We start from the raw sequence: 21757 nt of genomic DNA on the forward strand, positions 1-21757 counted from the left end.
TTTCATGAAGATATTGCTAGGATTAAAGGCCACCAAGCTTATGCTGAAATATTAAATACAAAGTCATTCACAATGTATCTAACTGCCCTCACAGCGATTAAGTCTGCCAAAACGCATAACTTCCCAGCTTTTAAGGAGTAATCGTGTATTCTTTACTCACAACGCCGCAGCTGAGCTGCACCCTTTGAAGACCAGATCAGCAAATCAGCAAGTTGAAAGAGCAAAGAGAAGCGAATATGAACATTTTTCTACCAGACTTTGGTGTTGCAAAGAGAACGCGATCACCCCGAACTTCCTGTCTTCGCGGGAACTCGACGGTTAGAATGAAGTTTAGGTTTATCGTCAAATATACGCAGTAACTGGTTCAAAACCGACGGCTGTCATGTCTGAAGCGTTCAACACACCACGGAAACATCCAGTTTGCCTCTTAAGTTTAAAGCACCTGTACACACATGTACAGGTACTTCACTGGCCTGACGCAGGTGACACCCATTACCCGGAGTTCAACACCAATATTCCCGACAGCCTGAAACTCAGAAAACCGATGATGAAACTGCTTCACTTTTCTTGGGTCGCTGTAAGGTGGTAGTACAGCTTGTTTCCCAACAGGCCTGCAGAATGACCCATTTCCAACGCCGTGTATAAACACCCGTTAAAGGCAATGACTAACAGTTTATATCTCTTCCCTTCAAATTTACAAATGCGGTTTAATCGACTACGTTTAGAAAGTTCATGCGTTCAATGCCAGCTCGCAAGACATTAATCTGAAGTTAAAAACTGTAAACAAGTAACATACACCGGTTACATGACAAACTGTATTTTGCCCCAAATGCTGTGTACCAAAACACGACCAGCCTGAGGCGAAGAGCCAGTTAAGTGCTAGGATCACACTGGTAGGGTGAAATTCACTATGCACGGCCCAGCTAGCGGGTCTGCGGTTACTGTATGGGGAGAAACCTCCCTCCGGTTCACAGTCGGGCCTACCCACTGGGTTGCACAGTGACACACGGGGAATCGCCGGAGCTGATAGTGCTGCTATCCCTTTATTTTTTTCTAGGGAATCGGTAGAGAGAGACTTCCGCACCCACCTCCAGCGGGTTCAATGGCGTGGCTAACAAGCCCAGCAGACTGCGCTGTCCCTCGTCGTGGCTCGGCTTCGGGATGTATCTAATTTTATCAAGCCGAATTTGTTTTCCTAGGTTCCACTCGACCCAGAGTGAGATCACTGATAATCCCTACCTCGGTTTCTCCTTCGCGGACACACGCACACCGGAAGCTCCGCCGTTGTCTGCCACGTCTGCACCCGGATGCTGCGCCGGCGCACTCGCACACCGTCAGCAGCAGAGTTACTGGGGTTTTGCGTCCTCTGTTTCTATGCGAATTTTAGGCTTGGGGAGAGGGATAACAATGTGCTTAACAAAGAAGAACTAACCAAATAGAGAAATTCAGTAATATACCGCCAAAGCCTGATTCTGAAATCTTGTAGTTCCACAAATAGCTGTTTCACAATCGAGTTGCGGTGAGCTTGTTAAGGGTAAGAAGATGTAGTAACTAATTCTTTCAGCGGGGTCAGTATTTTCCCACCCGGAGAAAGGAGGAAAAGTAGGCGGAAAGTTAAAGAATCTCTTCTGATAAAACAGGTTTCGAGGTGCAACCTGATCAAATCTCGCAGAGATTAGCACCGGCGGCAAAAACAGGCAGTACAGACCACCTATACATTTGTACCAAGAACTATAAATGTTCCACTTATAGTTGGAACGGAAATCTACGTGGTACTCCCAAATATTTAATATACCTTTATTTTATAAACCTTTATAATAATCTAATTCAATCGCAGCTAGATACATTATATAAAAGGACGTGTGTCATGTGGTTCTTGGTTTCCAGCAAAAGCTACAACAAATTCTGGCCCTCCAAGTCCAGGACTTTACTCCAGCTTCTCCTGGCTCCCAGGTGTCCAGTTGTAATACCATACATCTGAACACAAGAAAGGCAACAAACAAGAGGAGGTCATTTGGCCCATTTAACTTGTTTGGTAGTTAGTAGATAATTTATCTACTCCCAGTTTTAAATGCACTTCCACATAGTTTCAGCTTGCGTCCAAATCTGAGTAAAGAACTATTTTCTGATGTCACACAGGAACTCATTGATTGATTTTTGGGACAAGGAATAAGGACACTTCAAAGAGTATGCAAGTAAAGCTACATCAGGGGACAGAGACAGTGCTTATTTTGGAATGGGAGAGGGAATCAAAAACAGCAGATGACCACAGGGGTGCTGGGGATTCCAGTAATGCTTTGATCATCTCTATTGCTCGTATTTTAGGCTAGGTTTTTAAAAGAGATTTAAGGATGCAGTAGGACTGTCCAGCCCTACTGAAGTGTTGCTGGCCTGGGGGTGTGGCTCCCCCTGCAAAGCTGATGCACAATCTGTCCCAGGAGTCTGGGGGATGTGGCCGCAGAGCAACAGCTTGGTGTCATCAGACATTACCTAGGCTCAACCCTCTCCTGACCATTTACAAAACTGTTCCCCAGTTAATGAAAGCAGCAGGAACAATTGTGTTTAAACACTGTTACTGAGATGCAATGAAATATCTCTGAGCTGCATAGCTGTGTCCTATATTCACAAAGTGTTTTGTACAAATTAGGTGTAGCATTATTTTGTTTCTTAAGGCTATGAATGTCCACAGAAGCTACATTAGTTCAGAATGAGATACTCATGTGTGTTCTACTTCTTGCTTGGCTTGCTAGGCTCCTGCTCCGGCTCCCCCGTGACCCTGAATTGGGAGAAGCAGTTAGAAAATGGATGGATGTATTCTATTCCTTTTAGATGGACTGGTAGTAAACAGTGTGCGTTAAAACCCTTATGAATACAGTCATGCCTTTGTCAGCCAGTTGGAGGCAGTACAGAGTATCCCGGGAAAACGAGCTCGACCCCAGCAATACCGTCTCCAACCCCCAATAAAACCTATTCCAAGCCAGATGGGTTGTGCAGTGGCTCTGTGGCTAAGGACATGCGCCTGTGGCTGGAAGGTTGCCGGTTCGTATCCCACGGCCGGCAGAGGAATCCAACTCTGTTGGGCCCCTGAACAAGGCCCTTAACTCAAACTGCTCGAGGGGTGCCATATAAATGGCTGACCCTGCGCTCTGACCCCAAGCTTCTCTCTCCCTGTCTGTGTGTCTCATGGAGAGCAAGCTGGGGTATGCGAAAAGGCAATTTCCTTATACAAGAAATTGGACATGGCCAATAAAGTGATCTCATCTTACTGTATGAATGATTCCTCAAAATGTGCTCACTCCTCTCCAAGTCCAGAAGTTTATTTCACCCAGTGGAATAACTGCACCCTTTCAGGCAAAATCTAGTTGCTGCCCCTCAGGAGGCCCCATGTCACAGCCCTCCACTCTGAGTCCACTCACACCAGCTGGCATCGCCCTTCTCTTCCTCTTGTCCCCTGCCAGCGGGGGCTGACTGAGCACTCGTCGCCATGGTAGCTGCCCTCCTCCCAACAGGGCAGAAATCATTTTGTCTGGTGAACACCACTGATCCTGCACCAGGGGGGTCTGATTTACAGCAAAATAAATAAACCAAAATCAGCATGTGATAATATTTCCATATATTTCTATTATTTATATTTGATCTTAAATACTAAGGATAAGAATGTGCTGTATATCTATGTATATGCATCTTATTATCCAAAATAATACAACTTAAAATACATCAGGATTAAACCCAATTAAACAAACCACAACTTTTAGTGACACACAATATTGAATAGTCTCAAGTCTCTCTGCACAAATCTTGACATCTTCTGTTTTTGCTAACATTTAACCCCCTTCAGATTCCCTCATAAAAGAGTTTAGTTTGAGCATTCCTGTTTTGATTATAAATATTAACTTTAAAAATTGTGTATTCATACATTTATAAGTCAATATAACAGGACATCGAGCCTGTCCTCTCTGGACAGCCAGGTCAGTCTGTGTCTGGTTTCTTTGACCAGGCTGCAGTTACTGAGCCTATCCTGTCCTCTCTGGACAGCCAGGTCTGTCTGTGCCCAATTTCTGTGCCCAGGCTATAGTCACTGAACTTGTCCTCTCTGCACAGCCAGGTCTGTCTGTGTCCACTGACCAGGCTGTGGTCACTGAGCCTGTCCTCTCTGCACAGCCAGGTATGTCTGTGTCCAGTTTCTACAGTATGTCCAGGCTGTGGTCACGGAGCCTGTCCTCTCTGGACAGCCAGGTCAGTCTGTGTCCACTGATCAGGCTGTGGTCACCGAGCCTGTTCTCTCTGCACAGCCAGGTCTGTCTGTGTCCAGTTTCTATGTCCAGGCTGTGGTCACTAAGCCTTTTATTCTCTGGGCAGCCAGGTCTGTCTATGTTGTCTAGTTTCTATGATCAGGTTGTGGTTACTGAATTTGTACTTGGTCAGAGTAACATATTTGGGTAGTGTCTATCATCTTTTAATCATGGGAGCATTCCAGTTTGTGTTGTGGGTGAGTTAGTGTTGTTTGACTTGTGCTATGATCGGGTTGACTCTGATTTGCAGTGTATTAGCTGTACTGTCCTGAGGCTGGCTGGTGTCAATGTGGCTCCGGGCAGTGAGCTTTAAGACCAACTGGCTGAGGGGGCTCTTGTCTGTGCTCAGCAGGGCCTTGTGGTGGTAGGAGCTCTGGTTACTATTTTTTAGGTGTAGCCAATATTTTATTGCTCTTTTCTGACCTGCACTTCATTGGGAGTTTTTTTTTCCACACCTAGAGAATGGTTTTACATAACTCTGGGTGAAGGTACTTCCATAGGGCGTTTGTTCCATTTTGTGCAATCCTGGTCTGTAATAGAAGATCACACTTCACCATTGTCTCTTTCTTTTTGTGTCCGTGTGGACTCCAGACTCTCACAGTTCTGTACCTGGAAGCAGCTCGGGGTTCCTGGTGCTGTAACAGAGCAGGCAGACATGCCTACTCTGGTGGGACCCAGTCTGCACTGCCTGAAGACATAAGAAATAAAAAAGAAAGGTTCCAGTAGTCCACCCAGCCTGTTCGGTAAACTGTAGTCAATTGATCTGAGGATGGGCAGCTTAGTGGCACAGTGGTCCTATTTACATGTGGGTTTTGTATATTCTCCCTGTGTTCTTGTGGGTCCCAGGGCTCCTCTTTTCTCCCATCCTCCAAAGACATGCAGGTAGGTTAAGTGGCTTCTGGGAAAATTGGCCATCGTGTGAGTATGTCTGTGTTGGTCTGTGTTTTTGTCTGTGTGTGCACTGTGATGGACTGGCATCCTGTCCAGAGTGTATTCTGCCCATCCCTGTTGTGCCCGTTGCATGTCAGATCAGGCTCGGACTACCCTATGACCCTGAATTGGATAAAGCAGTTAGAAAATTGACAGATGATCTAAGGATCTCAATCATTCGTTTCCTGAAATATGCTGTTGTACCAGCTTCAACATCATAGTCTCTGCAGCAAAACTAATCCAGACTCTTTATGGCATTTAAGTTTATCTGACTACTGAGGTTTTTTCCAGTCTTTCTTAATCTCTTCCTGCATTGCTGCTCTACTGTGCCTGACAGTCCTCAAAAGAATCACGTCCTTAAAATAGCCCCCCTCTTTCAGCTGCAGGTTTGGAAGGGCTGAGACAAAGCAGTGTCGGGGAGCTGGGCTATTTCTGGAGCAGCTATCAGTGCAGAGGACCAGAGGACAGATTGACAGGGCAAGTGTGGCCGTTAAGGGGTGGGGGGGGGGGAGCTTTGTCACTCCCCCCCCCCCAAGGCAGCACAGCATTCCAAAGTGTTAACAGCTCTTGTCTGAGCCGCTCTCTATTTTAACTCTCCCAGCCCTCTGCACAGAGAGAGGCTCAAGCCGTGTGCCAGCCCAGAGCCTGGGGTACAGACCAGAGCACAGCCAGAGTACAGCTGGGTCACCAAGAGACCCCCACGATTAGAAATGGCACACCAGCACTGAGGATTCCCGCACGCAGACGGAGAAACACACAGGGGCAGGCGAGACGGGGCAGCGATGGTGGTCGAGGAGGCGGTGATCACTCTGTCCGGTGGAGCGCCATGGGGCTTTCGGCTGCAGGGGGGCGCCGATCACAGGAAGCCGCTCCAGGTGGCCAAGGTAAGAGGCTGTGGGAGAGAGAAGCTGGTGGGGTGGAGGCACCTCTCATTTCCGCAGCAAGATTTGTTTTTTGATTTCGAAGTATCTCTGCACGGACACGATCGGCTGGTTCTTATGGTTCTTTTGGCTGGTCCAGGTCTTTAGCTTGTGCGTCGTTGCTCCAGACACCAATCCCTTGTTGGGCAGTGAGTGTGGCCAGGCGAGCTGAGGCCATGAGACCTGCAGTGGTCTGCTGGGAGAAATAAGCATAAAAAGCTAAAAAATATACCCTGGTGAGGTACCTCATCTTTTATAATAAGCTTCAATTAAAAAGATCAGGGTCATTGACTTTGTACAGTATCTGATGCAGCATGGTTTCCAATGTGAGAATATGAAGATATTTATTTAGAAAATGGCATTAAGAGAGATTGGTAATAATAACAGCAAATATGTCTCTACACTTAGCTGTAACATCAGTAAGGCTTTAGTAACTTAGCTAACATGCTAGGGGCTAAGAAGTCAGGTGAAAAGCTCTTTGTGGTTGATTCTCAATCCCTCAGGCCAGAAGGTGATTATTATCTTGCCTTATTGACAGCAATCATAGCCAGCCAGCATCTGTAGTATTATTAATGGGGTGACCTGGTAAAGTCAGAATTTTGACAGTCACACAGTTTTCAGAGCCAACGATGGAATTTGGAGATTTACCTTTAAAGTCAAAGGACATACTGTACTCTAGGAGAGCAAACATGCTGTTGTGAAGTTCCATAGGGAGGATCTGTGAAAGGGCTCCTGTGTGTGTGTGTGTGTGTGTGTGTGTGTGTGTGTGTGTTGTGTGTGTGTGTGTCAGAGCAGTGTTTGTACCTGCAGGACAGCACTGCAGATAGAAAGCAGTCAGGTACAGTGTCAATAAAGCAGAGATTGGCAGAGCAGAGAAAATATCTTTTACCTTATTCAATAAAAAATAATGTGCATTACACAACCATTTCAACAAAAGAGTTTCTAGCATGTGACCTTCTATTTATATGCATCAAATAGGGGACGCATGCTGGTGCAGAGGTTAGCACTGCTGCATTGCAGCACTAGGGTGTTATCTGTGTGGAGTTCGCATGTTCTCCCTGTGTTTTCATGGGTTTCCTCCAGGTGCTCAGGTTTTCCCCCTTAGTCCAAAAACATGCTGAGATTAATTGGCTTCTGGGAAAACTGGCACTGGTGTGAATGTGTGTGATTTTGTTTCTGTGTCTCTGACCTGCGATAAACTGCCATTCTGTCCAGGGTGTATCCCACCTAGTGCCCGTTGCTTGCCGACATAGGCTCCGGCCGCCCCCAGATTCCTGTGCTGGATAAAGCAATTTAGAAAATGGATGGATAGATGTAACTGATACATTACACATTTTATGGTGATGTATGCGCCTAACGGGTTATTAAACATTTGAACCTCTTTTACCTTGTAATATGCAGCTAAAAATTCCTTCCTCTTTCACAAACTGCTGCAGACACCTGTGTAATTCTAACAATGTCTGTCTGAAATAGGTCTGACTTTAATGGGCTTCAGCTGCCATGCCTTGAACAATCGTCAGATAGTTCTCTGAAAAACTGAGATGGCTATTTCATGGAAAAGAAAAGATGTGCACACATTCTTGTTTAATCTGCAGTACGAAAGTTTAAATTAAGCTGATTAGTTCTATCGCCCCATTCACAAGCAGAAAGCCACTTGTTCCTCTTCCAGGACGAACAGTGTGAATGTCAGGACAGGATGCTAATTCATTGCAGGGCACACATCCACACACAGACACCGAGTAACCTAGACAGCATGTCTTTGCAAGGTGAGAAGACACCCACACAAGCACAGGAGACCATGCAGACTCCACACAGAATGTGCTCCAGTCCAGAATCGAACCCAGGACCTAGGAGTTGTTAAGGGGCAGTGTGAACAGTTGTGCCTCCCAGTGATGAAGTGGCTTCTTTAAGAAGTGCAGTGGCTCTGTGCTGAGGCGGAAAGCCAGGAGGGTCCTCTCTGTGATTTCATCCCCAGAACAGTGTTATCACTCGCAGGGCGGCTGACTCTCCCATCTGCTGGTGCCCAGTCCAGGTCTAGAATGACAAAGGTCACCGTCTCCCAACGAACCCTTCTAGCACATGAGCTGTCCTCCGACCTCTGTCTGAACCCTGCCTCCCCTCAGAGCCTCATTAGACAAACCCGTGGACTGTTTTAATCAAATCTGACCTGCTCTCTCCCAGCCAGGTTTTTCAATGGACATACTGAGTTCTTTTTCCTCTCTTACTGTGATAATTTTACAAAAGGCCTATCTGATATTATGTTTTATCTTAATTTTGTAGGTATGGCCTTTACATTTGGGGCTTTTGTAAGATCAGTTTTACCCCACTTCAAAATTTTAGCTTGCAGGTTTACCTTGAAGAGCCCCTGTTTGGAACAGCAAGTCACAAAACCCTTCCAAAATGAATAGGAAATAACGAACCATTCAGGGGCCCTTCAAATTGCTTTTCAGTCTCTTCCTATCATTAGTCACTCACTGACAGGGAACGTGATCTGATGAGCTGGGTTAAGGCTGGAGTACGAGAGACTAGTTTGACTTACTGGTGACGTGGTTTTACAATACTCATCCTGCTAAGAGAGAGTGTTGTCACTGCTCTCAATTGACTAATCTGGTTAAATAAAGGATTAAATAATAAAACAGCAGTGGAATGTGCATAACCGTGTGAAATCAGAACCTATCATTTTCTCTGCTATGAACATAATGATGAAAGTGTTGCCCACACAGCAGAGCACATTTCAGATCATACATCCACAGAATAATAACATATTAATCATCACCATGTCACCATCATCTAAAATGCAGCCTTCTTCTAAAAACACCAAAATGCATTCTTTTTTAATCTCTGCTATGTGCCAATTATATCATATACAGCAGGATGGATGTAAATAGGCAGAAATACAGATTGTTAGATTGGGCTAATTGTAATATTCTTTAATGACCTTTAGCAGAACATAGTAATAACTACAGTACCCAGTTAATATAATAAACACTGCATACCAATCCTCTCACTTAAACAAGAGCAGATGTCATTGTTACATCAGCATCAGATCTAAAATAATACTAATAGAAAAAATATACTTCCAGGTTTTAACAAAAGGTTGGAACAAAATTACAATCTGCCGCTGGAACTAATCCTGTACTTTTAGAGTCTGATGAACGCAGAAACTCCTGGAAGTCGGCCACGATTTCAACTTCTGGCTAAATGGCTGTAACATGTCTGGTTTCAACTTGCAGGAGTGAGTCATTATAAATGAGAGATCCCCATTCCTGGACATGGAGGGCTGGTATGTTTTTCAATCTAGCTGGAATTTCACAAACAGTTCATTATTGTGCTTACTGGACCGGTTTAACAGCTTCTCCCAGCTCTTCAGGTGCTGATGCCATAAAGAGACCTTGAAAGCAGAAACATTGGGCTCTCTAGAACCAGGATTGGGGACCCATGTTATAGATCTCCATCCAGGGTCCTCCATCACTGATTCTTGACACTCTGGGATCACCTGCTTTTATCCTCCCATTGAGCTTTCAGTTACTTGTTTGAACCCACCTTTGAGCAAAACCCTTATGATTAAAGATCTGCTTCAGTTGCTCCAATTAAAACAAGTGGAAGGATGGGAATAGGGTGCTATAACTTTAGAATTTTGATCAAATGTAGAATTATACAGAAAAAATCAACCACAAAGCCTAAATCTCCAAAGCACGATTGTGCTCTGACACACAACCCAGAGATCCAAGGAAAAATTGACAGCTCCAGAACAAAGCCTAAACCTCGGAAACACAGTATAGAGATCCTCCTAAACACAACCCCAGTACTTCAGAACACAGCTCACGCCTCCTAAAGACAGTGTGGAGCCCCAGAACACAACTTACACCCCCAGAACACAGTCCAGAGCTCCAGACCAAAGTCCACAGCTTCAGAACAAAGTCAAGAGCTGCAGAACATAGTCCAAACATCCAGAACACAGTCCAGATCTCTGGAACACAGTCCAGAGCTCCAGAAAAAAAATCCACAGCCCCAGAACACACCCCACATATCCAGAACCAAGCCTAGTGCTGTGGAAAAAAGCCCAAATGAACAAACCCATAAGGGAAGCCTGTAAGAGAGGAGGTTCTTCTCTACATTAATTATTTTGGCAGCCCTCACTACACAAATATTTCTTAGGATTCCTGTCTCCTCTTCAGCATATCCTCTCCCAGGATAGAATATTAATACATGTACAGTAAATATACGCGCTCCTCCGAAACGCAGAAGTGTTGACTGTGTGAAATGCGTATTCTCTGATCAGCGTGCTATTCCGGGGGCAGTGAGTCTTGCAGCAGCCAAGCGCAAGAGTCTCTCTTAAGGTCAAGGAAGGCTTTTGCTTCCAGCTGGAGTTTGAAAATTGTCTCTCCAACATTTCAGTAGTGCTACTGACACTTGGAGTAGATCAGCTGAGCTCCCAGTCCTACAGAACCCTGACACTCTTCTCCTCTTTGCCTGCTTTAAAAAAATAGTAGGTCACCAACAGAAATGTAATTATAATGGTTAGGGCTACAGGCAGAAGGCTGGAGAATAATGGGCTCTTATCCCAGGTCGGACGCCACTTATTGCACCCTTGAGCATGACGCTTCACTTACATTTCTTCCTAAGTTCTGTGCTGTACAAATGGAAACACTGCAGTTTGGTGGTGATCAATGGTAACTGTCAATGAGAAATTGTTCTGAACTATACTGGTTAAATAAAGAATAAAAAACACGAGCTACAGAGCCAGCCAGTGTCTAGGGTCTTAGATAGAGCCCTTATCATTACAACAGTCCATTAACCACTGCTATGCACCCACAACAACAGTGCTATGTTTCAGAAAGCCTGTCCTGATCACTTTTTTCCCAGCTTCAGACATACCATATGCAGACCCTGGATCTCTTTGTGTACAGGCTGTTTGTTTCAACCACTGCTGTCCTTGTGCACTCCATCTGACATCCACATATTTTTTCTGTTGTAAAAAATAGATTTTGCATCCCCTTTTAAAGAGATTACCGCCTGTCTCCCACAAGGGGTTTATCTGAGTTGCGTTTGGCTGAATTTGTTTTCTGTCATGGCTCAGCACAGGTGTGTGTGTGTCGGGGGAGGAGGCACATTATAGCTATCCTGACCATATGGTCCCATATTCCCAGCACATTCTGAGATAGGGTAGTAGTTTAAAATGTCCCAAAACTGAAACAAAAGATTATAAAGAGTTCCACCTGAGAACTTCACTAAGCTCTGAGCTGAGAAATTGCTCATAGCTGAGAAAATTGTTCAGTGTTCGTCTGGTGTATCTGATTGGATCAGGAGTGTGGAAATGCAGGGGATTTATGCTGATCTAACAAAAAATAAACCAGTTTTCACATGTTGGATAAATGAAATACAATATAATGTCTACAATATTTTATATTACCATAATCTTATAGCTAGTAAGTGTCATAAAAAGTTGACATTTGCCCTTTCAAAGCAATGATTAGGAACTGAGGTGTTTACTGATCGATAGATGGTTTGAGAGACAATGTTCAGCGATTTCCATTAATGAGGAACGAGGAATCCCCAGGCTAAAGACATTTTCTCCAGGTTAGTGATGCATATTTAAAATAGGGAGATAGATTCCCGTTTACTTTGGAGCATCTGGATTTATAGCAAGAGAGATTTAGTTCTGGGTTTATTTACAGCACAGGATTAACTGTCTTATTGGCCTGTTTAGGCATTACATACTGTAGGATTTCTGAGTACTGAGTTACTGTAGCAGTCTGGGTTTATGGGGATGTCAGGACATACAGTAGGCCTCTGAGATGCCTTGTTTTGTAAATAGAGTAGCTTGTATATTGTGTGTTATTATAAAAAAATATGTATTTATCCTAGTTTACCTCTGATTAACTACTCCTTTGCCAGAGCTGTGCCAGAAAATATAACAAACACTTGGACATATTCTTGGCATATCTTTAACAACTGGGGGTTATAGATATTTTTAATTGTTGTTAATACTGCTCTTTATTTTTCCGTAATTTTTTAACCCCCGTTTTGTAACATAACAATTTTGAAAGCAATAGTCTACTATATAGTCATGTCATATCATGTAATTTGCCAAACTGCTTTATACCATACGGTGTCGTGGGAAGTAGGAGCCTAACCGGCAAGCAACGAGCACAAGGCAGGGTACACCCTGGATGTTGAGCCTACTATATAGTATAGAATATAATAATATTACTCCTATTGTATAGTAATAATATTACTGTAATAGTCTCCTATAATACATAGAACATAAAATACATTTTCCAAGTAGCACTGATTCCAATCCCAGCAGAATCTTTCAGTATCACTATAGAAAAGCAGTTGAGCTCTGTTCCTGGTGTAGTTTGAAAGGCATCTTCTGGCCTTAAGTCAGTCAAGTATTTCAAATAATTGATTGGCTTGAGCATTCAAGCAGCTGGCTAATGTCCTATACAGGCTATTATGCGAGAACAGCTTTCATTTTAATTACAGCTTTTGGTGCTAGCAGCCTACAGCTGCTGGATCTTATTCAACTTTCCTGCAGATCACAGAAGAACCGAGAACGTAGCTGGACAGCTTGTTCCAATCTCCTGTTTTACTGTGTCCTGTTTATAGCTTTCAAAGCACTTAATTTAACTTTCCACTTGTGTTTCAGGATTTGGAATATTGGTATCAGGCCCCCTTGTAATTGTTTTTTGTTCAGGACTGAAGAGATCCAACTCCTTTAATTGGTGCACCTATTTTGGAGATATAATAACTACTATCATTTGAGCCATTGTAAAGGAAATTAAAAATATCTGTGTTACAACCCCGGCCTCCTGGTCAAGCCTTAGAAGAAGGCGTAGACCACACCAAATCAGCTAATCTATTGGTTCACTTATTTTCCGACACACCCTCTCCTCTCACGGTATTTTAGCACAACTTACCTTTGCCACATCATTCAGTCCTGTGGTTTACCTGTCGAACTTTTCTCCAGGTTAGTGTTTACTTCTCCTTGTGTAGCTTCCTGGCTTCGGATGAACGTTTACTTTCGGATTCTAGATTCTAGGATTACGGCTCCGGTTAGGTTACGGACTCGTCCTGGGTATTTGGACTTCTGGCCTCCATTCTCAACTATGATTACGGAGTACGGTTTTGCTTTTGGGTCCCGTTGAACCTCCTGAACCCGCATAGGGTCCATCTCACTCGGCTGTGACAGCCTCTTTCGTAACAATCTGTAAAAACTAATAATTGGAAATATTTCCAGTGAAGAGGTTAATAATTGAATTAAGACACCCACAGTCAGTGCAGGAGCTGGAATTTGCCCTGCTGCTCTGTGGTCATGAGTTGGTGGTGCAGTATGTGCCGAGGGAGTGGGTGTGAGGGCAGAGGCCGGGCGATGGTATGTGTTCACTGTCTGCGACACCTTGGTGCTGTCATTTTGGCACGTGGTTGCTCCATTCAGAGACAGGAAATGGCGTGCCCCATGGCGTTCCTCACAGGCCAGGACAGTCCCCTTATCTCTCTCTTCTTGTCCGTCTTGATGACATGCCCATGTCGACTCCCTTTGTCAGAGTGATCGGCTGTGCTGCTCTTCCTTTTATTCCTGTCAACTCTGACAGTACCATTACTGTTATCTTTCCCTCCACTCTCTCTCTCACATGCTTGGTTTTGTGGCAGATGTAGTTTATCATTTCTAGCACCAGCAGGCTCTGCTCTAACCAGTTTGTGCTATGAATGGCTAATTTTGAAGAAGCTCTGAAATTTGGGGCTTTATAGGGAAAATAAATTAAAGTGTAAACATGAAGTACATACTCAGCTGTTACTGCATGTACAGTACAGTAGGTGACAGGTCCCTGAGATTTTAAGTTAAAATAAAGATCAAGGCTGACTCCCTGGAGTACTGGAGTAGGGATAGACATTAAAACCCCCAAGTGAGAGAAACATTCCACTGCTGCAGATTTAACAACGCTGAAAAGATACTGCCAGGCAATATGATTTTTACAGAATTTGAACATGTGTCTCTCTCATCACGCTGGCTACTGTATGTGTCATGAGGTTCTCTAAAATTACACCCCCAGCCTAGAATCTGTAGTGATGGACTCTAGATGTGAGCTTGTGAATATCTGAAGACAACAAACAGTAGACAGAAGCCCTAAAATGTCATAAGGATATAGTAAGCAGAGAAGTCGTTGTTACCTAGACTCCTGCTAGATAACTTATTCAAACATCTTTCTGAACAGTAGTACCTATGTGTACAGGCTGCTGGATTGGTTACCACTAAGTTTTTGAATTGATTTCAAAGCTTCTGCAATAAATTAGGAATTACATACTCCTACATTCTAAAGTGAATTGTTGATGGTATCGTTTGCTGGCACTATATAAAACTGAATTTGTTTTGTACAAGACAATAGTAATAAAGGAGTGTCCTCGGCTAAGTTAGAAATTATTTAACTCATTTGTAGTCTAAAACCACTAAAGGTGGTTACAAATAACGATTCATAGTTTTAAAAATGCTATTAGTTGTACAGAATATCTTTTTTTTCAGAACATCTATTAATGGTCTCTCATGAGGAGGTCCTCCAGATTTGCACAAATGAAACTCTGTTCCAGCCCTTTAATGAAAACATGCTTGTCTCCAGTATTTTATCATCTGGAACGATGTGTTCCTGAAACAAATCTGTGGCCGAAACAAAACAGCTCTGGGACCAATGTGTAGTGTGAACCTGTAGGGCTGTCAATATACAGCCAGTCACTGCTGCTCTTGGACAAGGGCCTTCTTAGGAGATCCTGGTGGTATAGGATGGGACCACTTCTTATTCCGACAACCAGCTGGAACCAGGACACTAGGGGGAAGTGTGGGCTAGTGAACTGATGAGTAATTAGAGGCAGGCAGTGAGGATTAGAGGTTATAGCTACGAAAAATGAGAGAGGGAGGCAGTGAGGGTTAGAGGTTAGTACTGTAATGAGGAGATGAAAGCAGTGTGGATTGAGATGAGAAATGAGCAGCTAAGAGACTAAAGTTTAGAAATGAAGCTCTTGAAGGACTAAAGGACTAAAGTTTAGAAATGAAGCAGTGAGACAGGGAGACAAGTTCTTAGAGCTGAGGCACTTTGATATAGTGTGATATACTGTAGGCTGATACAGTGGTTAGTGGTAAGGAACAGGGAACAGCGTGCCTTACTGAAAATAAATGTGGTTGAATTGATTTTCTTCAACTGAAAGAAGCTTGAAATGAATTACTGTGTCATGTCATCGCAATGTGCCTTGGTGATAGTGCTAGGATTTGCACATCTTACATTCAGCACACTCGAGGATTCCACACAAAGCCATTTGTTAGTGTCTCTGGAGAGTCTGTATATAGAGGGCAAAGCAAGCTTTCTGCCTCCTTCTCTCTGGCTTTCAAAGCAAAAGCCCTGTGGAAATGCTTTATTTCAGGACTGTGACAGATGCAGCTGAGCAACTCCTACAGCTAGAAACATCTGACTTCATACTCCACTGTGCAGGAATGTCTCACTAGTTTTATGGGTCCTCTAACATTTTGTCCCTGTCAGATGTGCAGGATTTAAGCTGGTCTCAGCGACAGTGTTGTGGTATGTAATTAAAAGTGGCTTGGCAACATAATTAACTTTAATGCCTACCTAAAGGCGATTCTTCCATTTCGATTGTAAGACTCCACAGGCAGAGGCAACGAGGCCCTGGTATTTCCAGGAAAACAATGCGGATTCCCCAAGTGGTAACTGGGATAGAGATAGGATTAGTAAGCCTGAATCTCACAGGTTACCTGAGGACTTGAGCACACTATACCTACTTGAACGTCTGCCCCAGGACTCTAGGTACGCTTATTCCTGACCAATTTAACTGATTCTTTATATAGCCAGCACATTCATTGATCCTGATAATTATGAAATAATTGAGAAGCTGATTAGGGCCCACTCTCTGTCCATTTTGGATTGGACTGAGAAGGCAGCTGAGTAGATTCATTGCATTTAGGAAAACCCAGCTGTAAATGTATCATGACAATACTCACTTCAAGAATATCATCAACATTATATGTCGCCCTTGTCTAACAGAGGTTGTGCACTGTATGTGTCTCCCCCTACTGGCACAGGTGAGGAAGCGCAGCAAGGCCTGCCGGGCTGGCCTGTGTGAGGGGGATGAGCTGCTATCAATCAACGAGAAGCCCTGTGGAGGGCTGTCACATGCCCAGGCCATGAACCTGATTGACAGCTGTCCAGGAGTGCTACACATCCGGGTCAAGAGGTAAGGACTGCTCGGCTGTTATTATCACTGCGATTGTACAGCTCTACCCACGGCAAGTTTCAGCCTTATATGGTTAGCTTGCAAAAGGAGTGTAAGTTCAAAAATTATTAACAATGAACAACTGTTCATAGTGCTGTGAAATTACAAAATGACAAATTATAGCCAGCAGCTATATCACTCTGCAACTCACAACAGGTAATCCACTGAAGCTACGCAGGCGCCAGGAAAAACTAAGTCTGCTGCTGGAAGAGGTGTTAGCTGGACCAGTAGGGGGCGCTCACCCGGCAGTCTGTGTGGGTCCTAATGCCCAAGTACAGTGACGGGGACAATGTACTGTAAAAAAGGTGAAAAGAGTAGGGATGTAAATTCCGGTGTCCGGGACAAATTTCCCCCCAGCCTTTAGCTGGTGTGTGGAAGGAGTTCTGGCGCACTATGGCTGCCGTCGCATCATCCAGGTGGGGCTGCACACTGGTGGTGGTGGAGAGGAGTCCCCATTACCTGTACTTTGTGGAATGTGAAGAAAAGCATTATATAAATGTAAAGAATTATTGTAAGACTACATTCCTAGAACATGTCTGCAATGTTTCAGCCCAGATCTTGAGTTATACTTCCTGACTGACAGTATTGCAGTACAGCTCCAGGATGTGAGGATATGAGAAGCCCCCATGGACAGCAGGCTTGAGTCATGAGGAGACTGCAGCAGGAGATGGGCAATGGGGCCGTACTGATTTCCCAGGGAAGGGAGGAGAGGGTATGAGGAGCTGGAGCAGAGAGGGAGCTTGTGGTGAAAGAAGAGGCAGCCCAGCACAAGGCATGAGAACTGAATGCAGGCCATGAGAGTAAAATCAGGGGGTGGGTGAGAGTGAGACTCACAATGGAGGGGAAACCAGTGAGACAAATAACTTTCTCTCAGTGCCCAGTAGACAGATCTGTACTCTTGAATCTTGATATAACAGGCCAGGTGTGCCGCTCACTGCTGAAGAAGCCATGTTGCTGTGATGTCCTCCACAGGGCGCCGACCGGCTTCCAGTCCGTGGTTCTGGTGCCCAGGGCCCCCTCTCCCCGGATCGACAAGGAGTACCGGGCTGCCCTGCGCGCCCTGTCGCCCCCGCAGCCCCCAGGGCCCGAGGTCGCCCGCGCCAGACTCATGTCCCCCACGCTCCGCGGCCCCGAGGCGCTGCCGGAGGAGCGCGCCCACCGGGACTGCCTGACCTCCCCGCCCGACAGCGAGGCCTACTACGGCGAGACCGACAGCGACGCGGACACCGCCCACGAGAAGCAGCGCCGCCAGAAGCGCCGCAGCCCCAGCTCCTCGCCGGGGAAGGCATCCGGCAAGGCGTCGCCGGCGGAGACCTCGGAGCTGAGTGGCTACGACAGCGCCCCCGACACGCAGGCCTGCCCCCAGCCTCCCGCCCCTGGCCCGGGGCAAGACCCGCCGGCGAAGCCTCAGGTGACCTCCGCCGCGCCCCAGCCTGCGGTGGCCAGGAAGGAGGTGGCTTACCAGCCCCGGCGCGTGGAAACCAGCTTCTGTGTGTGGCGGCCCCCTGGGGAGACGCCGCCCCACGCCGGGAACTCCGCGGAGAATTCCTCCGCCAGCACGGACGACCAGAGCCCCCGGGATGGGCAGGGGGCCGTGGAGGTGGACAGCGGCTTCCAGGAGCCACCCAACCCCCTGCCCCCGCTGGTGTCTCCAGAGCGCGCCCGAGGGGTGTCCCTCCTCCTGTCGGGCAGCAAGCAGCTGGTGCCGATGGTGGGGCCAGTAGACAACCCTGTGGACGAAGAGCTGACCGTCACATACATGGACAAAGCCAAGCAAGCCAGTAGGTGTCGTCCGAACGCTGAGCTCCTTACCGCTGGTGTTAGACAGGTGCCCCAGCGAGAAGACACCGGGCAGTCTGTGGTCTGTTCACTCCTTTAACCAGTAACTCCTGGTTAAAGGAGTTACAGTTCCCAACACACACACAAGAAACAAGCAGCGGGTCTGTGCCGAGGGCGCCTCGTCTTTCAGTCAGGATTAGGGACCGAGTCACCGGCCTGCTGTAGACCAGTCTGTGGCAGGGCTTGTCTCTGTGGTAGTCAAAGCCCTGCAGGTCTTGATTTAATCGCAATGCTGTCCCAAAAACTAACAAGATTTTAGAAAACCAGAACTTGATGGCAGCTGTTAATAAATGACATTAAGGTTTTTCATGAGCACAGGTCCTGGTCTACTTTAGTAGCCTACTTGTTTAGTTAAAAGCTTCTGCTTCACGGTCTTATTGCTTCGACTGCTCAAGCGAAAGCTTTGAGGGAGCTGAATTCCCTTTTCCCGTCACTAGAGGGCGCTGACACGTGCTCTCGAAAGCAGTACAGCGGACTGCTGCAGCTACCGGGGCTGCGCAGACTTGGCAACAAGGGTGTGTAAATTAAAACAAACGTTACACTAACACATCTATTTCTAAAATGTATTACCTCCCTGCAGATTAAGTATTATCAGTAGATTGTTGTTGCTTTGGTATTGTGGTACCTTTCAATGAATACTAAGGCTCCTCTTTCCTACTGTTTGCGGTACTGAGTCTTGACCACCTCAGTCTAACACACTCCAGTGGATAATCCGTGATGTTGAGCTGCAGTCTGTCGAAAGAGCAGCCGTCATTAGCAATTATTAATTATTAAGAACTATTAGATTTCCTCCCCAGGAGCCACAGCGCTCACCACACATGAAAAATTCTTGAATATAATCACTGTTCCTACAGTATAGAGGCCAGTGCAACAGTAAATTAGGTGTCATTTAATTTAATTTTGAACATGTTTAATTTGCAACTTTTAGCCACTTTTTTCTCTTTGTCCATAATTAATTTCAACGCTGTATATACTGCATGTATAACAAACATAAAATCACACATGAAAGTTTCAGAGGCTTGAGATGAAGGACCAACGCCCAGGGTCTATTTTAAACGCACAGCTTGTGAAGCTCTTACTGTACATGGTGTGTCTTTACATTTCAAGCATCCGCAATGCCTTTCAAGAGTTACACGGGTGGTCAAAAATATTTTTTATATTAGTGCATGTGCGGTTTGGGAACCAAAACAGAAAAATTAAATTAAATACACGATAAAAGGGTTATCCAATTAAAGCAAGTTCCCTGAAGGAATGCGCTTTGGGAATTCCGGTAATGTGGTATCACGAAGCGCAGTGGACCGGGCTAGTTCTGGTACCAGAGCGCCCTGATGCGTCAAACTGCTTGCAAGCCTCTCGCGGCTCCTGAAGCGAGTCACTCGGGAAGTGAGCGCTGTGGTTTAAGCGCTGTGCTTAAGTGCGGGGCTAAATTTACCGTCTGATTCAGTCAGATAACACAAGTGTTTCTCGGAGAGTCGAGAGAGGTATTTCCAGTTGCTGTCTGGTATCAGATAGCGACGCGACCAGCGCTGTGTACCCTCTCAAAGGCTTTTTCGCAGATAGTACAGGAGGCGTTTTGCAGAGCCAGAGCTATAAATAACGATCGGCTGACATTGCAATCTAATCACTTGACGAAACACCGTCAAGCACTGGCGGACTGGACTACCACTACCGTAATTATTGGGGAATCAAACGCAAAAATGATTTAAGAAAGATGTGCTGGGTCTGTTACTTTACTACAAAAAACTGATTTCTAGTGTGTTGGAAAACAGAAAGCAAAATATTTCACACAGGAAGGTCCGATCTTATTTGCATTGACAGAAAGCTGTTTTCAGCGCTTTAAACAAGGATCTACTGTAGCTTGTTTCTGGATTATGACTACTGTCCAGTCATACTTTCACTCTGTGACTCAGCTGTATAATGCGTTCTTTCCTTTGTAAACCTTTCTTTTAATTGCAAAATGAAATGAAAGACAAAGTCTTGTGCAAGGGACATAAGAACATGAGAAAGCTGACAAGGGAGAGGCCATTCAGCCAGTCTAACTCTGATTTGTATTTCACTGTTGATTCTGAAGAAATCTACTGAGTCAATTTTGTCACTGCCTTAGAGGAATTTGCATACTTGGAGCTGGTCGTAGTAGTCTTGTCTGTTTAATACTGAAGAGATTGAGTTCCTTCACCTGTGAATGTAGGATATTTTTTCTTACATCCAAGAATGTATCTGCTTGCTCTTGTCTGGGTGGATTTTAGAGCAGTAATATTTAATATAACGTGGTGGCTGACTTTTACACAGTATTTTAAATGAGAGACCTCTACTCTATCATTGTGGTAAGCAAGATCATTACAGTAAATGATGGTTAAAGGGGGCTGAGTATGAAAGGACCCATATCATACTGCTTGTTTTTTATAGCTTTTAATGTGGGGTAGAACTAAACGTTTCAGTGATTTCTGAAAATGGAATAAGGAGTTTGCTGATGGATGCACCACTGGATCATTTATTAGAAATGCACTTTTTTGTGCTCTAGGCCACAGAAAAGAATAAGGTACATGATGCAAAGATAGTAGAGGAGTTTGCCGTGTGGAGGGCTTTGTGAATGAAGTGTAAATGGGACAGGTGCAGTCAGCAGTGAGTCACCGCCTGCTGCAGCATGATCAAGGAGTTTAGAGTAGGATGTCTGGGTATTTGTTTCAGAAGCCAGGGAGAGAGAGGGCAGCCCTGAGTAGGAAGATTCATTGCAGAATGTGGGGGACTGGGAGAGGTGCAATCTGGTGGCCACTTGTCAGAGACATTAGCCATAGTAGTCCTTTCTCATCATTTTACTGGAGTTACAGAAGTAACGCAACATTGCTACAGTACAGTAGGTGTGGATTTTCAGGGCTAACACTGATTTTGTTACGTTTCAGGATTCAATGAGCCAGGGGCTCTCAGGCCACTGAAGGGCCACTGCGATTCCCATGATTCCTCCTGTTAGTAGCCTGCTGGGCGCGAGAGCCCCTGGCTCATCGAATTCAGAGATTTTGAACTGCATTCTATATGATTACAGAAGATTTTTTATTTGATATCTGGAGTCATACATCCCATAGTCTTAAAGAAAATAAAAAAAACAGACAAAAACTGGAGTGCACAGTATGAATGTACAGTGTGTTGAAAAGGTAAGTACACCCCCTCAAGAAACACTCGCCACAATACCTCAATGGGGTTTAGGTCTGGACTTTGACTTGGCCATTCCCATATCCTGAATTTCTTCTTCTTGAGCAGCCATTCTATCACAGATTTGCTTGTGTGTTTTGGGATCATTGTACTGTTCTATGATCCACTTTCTGTTCAGCTTCAGCTGCTGGACTGGTGCTCTCACAGTTTCCTCTGGAATAGTGTAGTATAGTGTGGAATTCATGGTAGACCTAATGCTAGCAAGGCATCCAGGCCCTGATGTAGCAAAACAGACCTAGCCTATGATGCCCCAGACAAGCTTGATGGTTGGCATGAGGTCCTTCTGGTCAA

The 21757-nt window shown here is 45.1% G+C and overlaps 2 protein-coding genes across 6 annotated transcripts in view; one reads left to right on the top strand and one right to left on the bottom strand.

Annotated features, from left to right (window-relative positions):
- The window catches only part of sec24c (SEC24 homolog C, COPII coat complex component), a 34010-nt gene extending 32693 nt beyond the window's left edge, over positions 1-1317 (bottom strand). For 3 of the 5 annotated variants that reach the window (XM_088916141.1, XM_088916140.1, XM_088916144.1), the window contains exon 1: positions 1089-1221. The gene's annotated coding sequence lies outside the window, so the exon portion shown is untranslated. Of the gene's footprint in view, positions 1-1088 lie in introns of all 5 variants that reach the window. The other 2 variants (XM_088916143.1, XM_088916142.1) reach the window with 2 other exon arrangements.
- Positions 1318-5593: 4276 nt separating this feature from the next.
- synpo2lb (synaptopodin 2-like b) overlaps positions 5594-21757 on the top strand; it is a 28105-nt gene continuing 11941 nt past the window's right edge. The window contains exons 1-3 of the mRNA XM_088915543.1: positions 5594-6106; positions 16230-16381; positions 17393-18201. Coding sequence (XP_088771669.1) covers positions 6005-6106; positions 16230-16381; positions 17393-18201 — 1063 coding nt within the window. The 5' untranslated portion in view covers positions 5594-6004. The remainder of the gene's footprint in view (positions 6107-16229; positions 16382-17392; positions 18202-21757) is intronic.

This window comes from Atractosteus spatula, chromosome 5 (genome assembly GCF_055471065.1).
Source record: "Atractosteus spatula isolate fAtrSpa1 chromosome 5, fAtrSpa1.hap1, whole genome shotgun sequence".
NCBI classification, from domain to species: Eukaryota; Metazoa; Chordata; class Actinopteri; order Semionotiformes; family Lepisosteidae; genus Atractosteus; species Atractosteus spatula.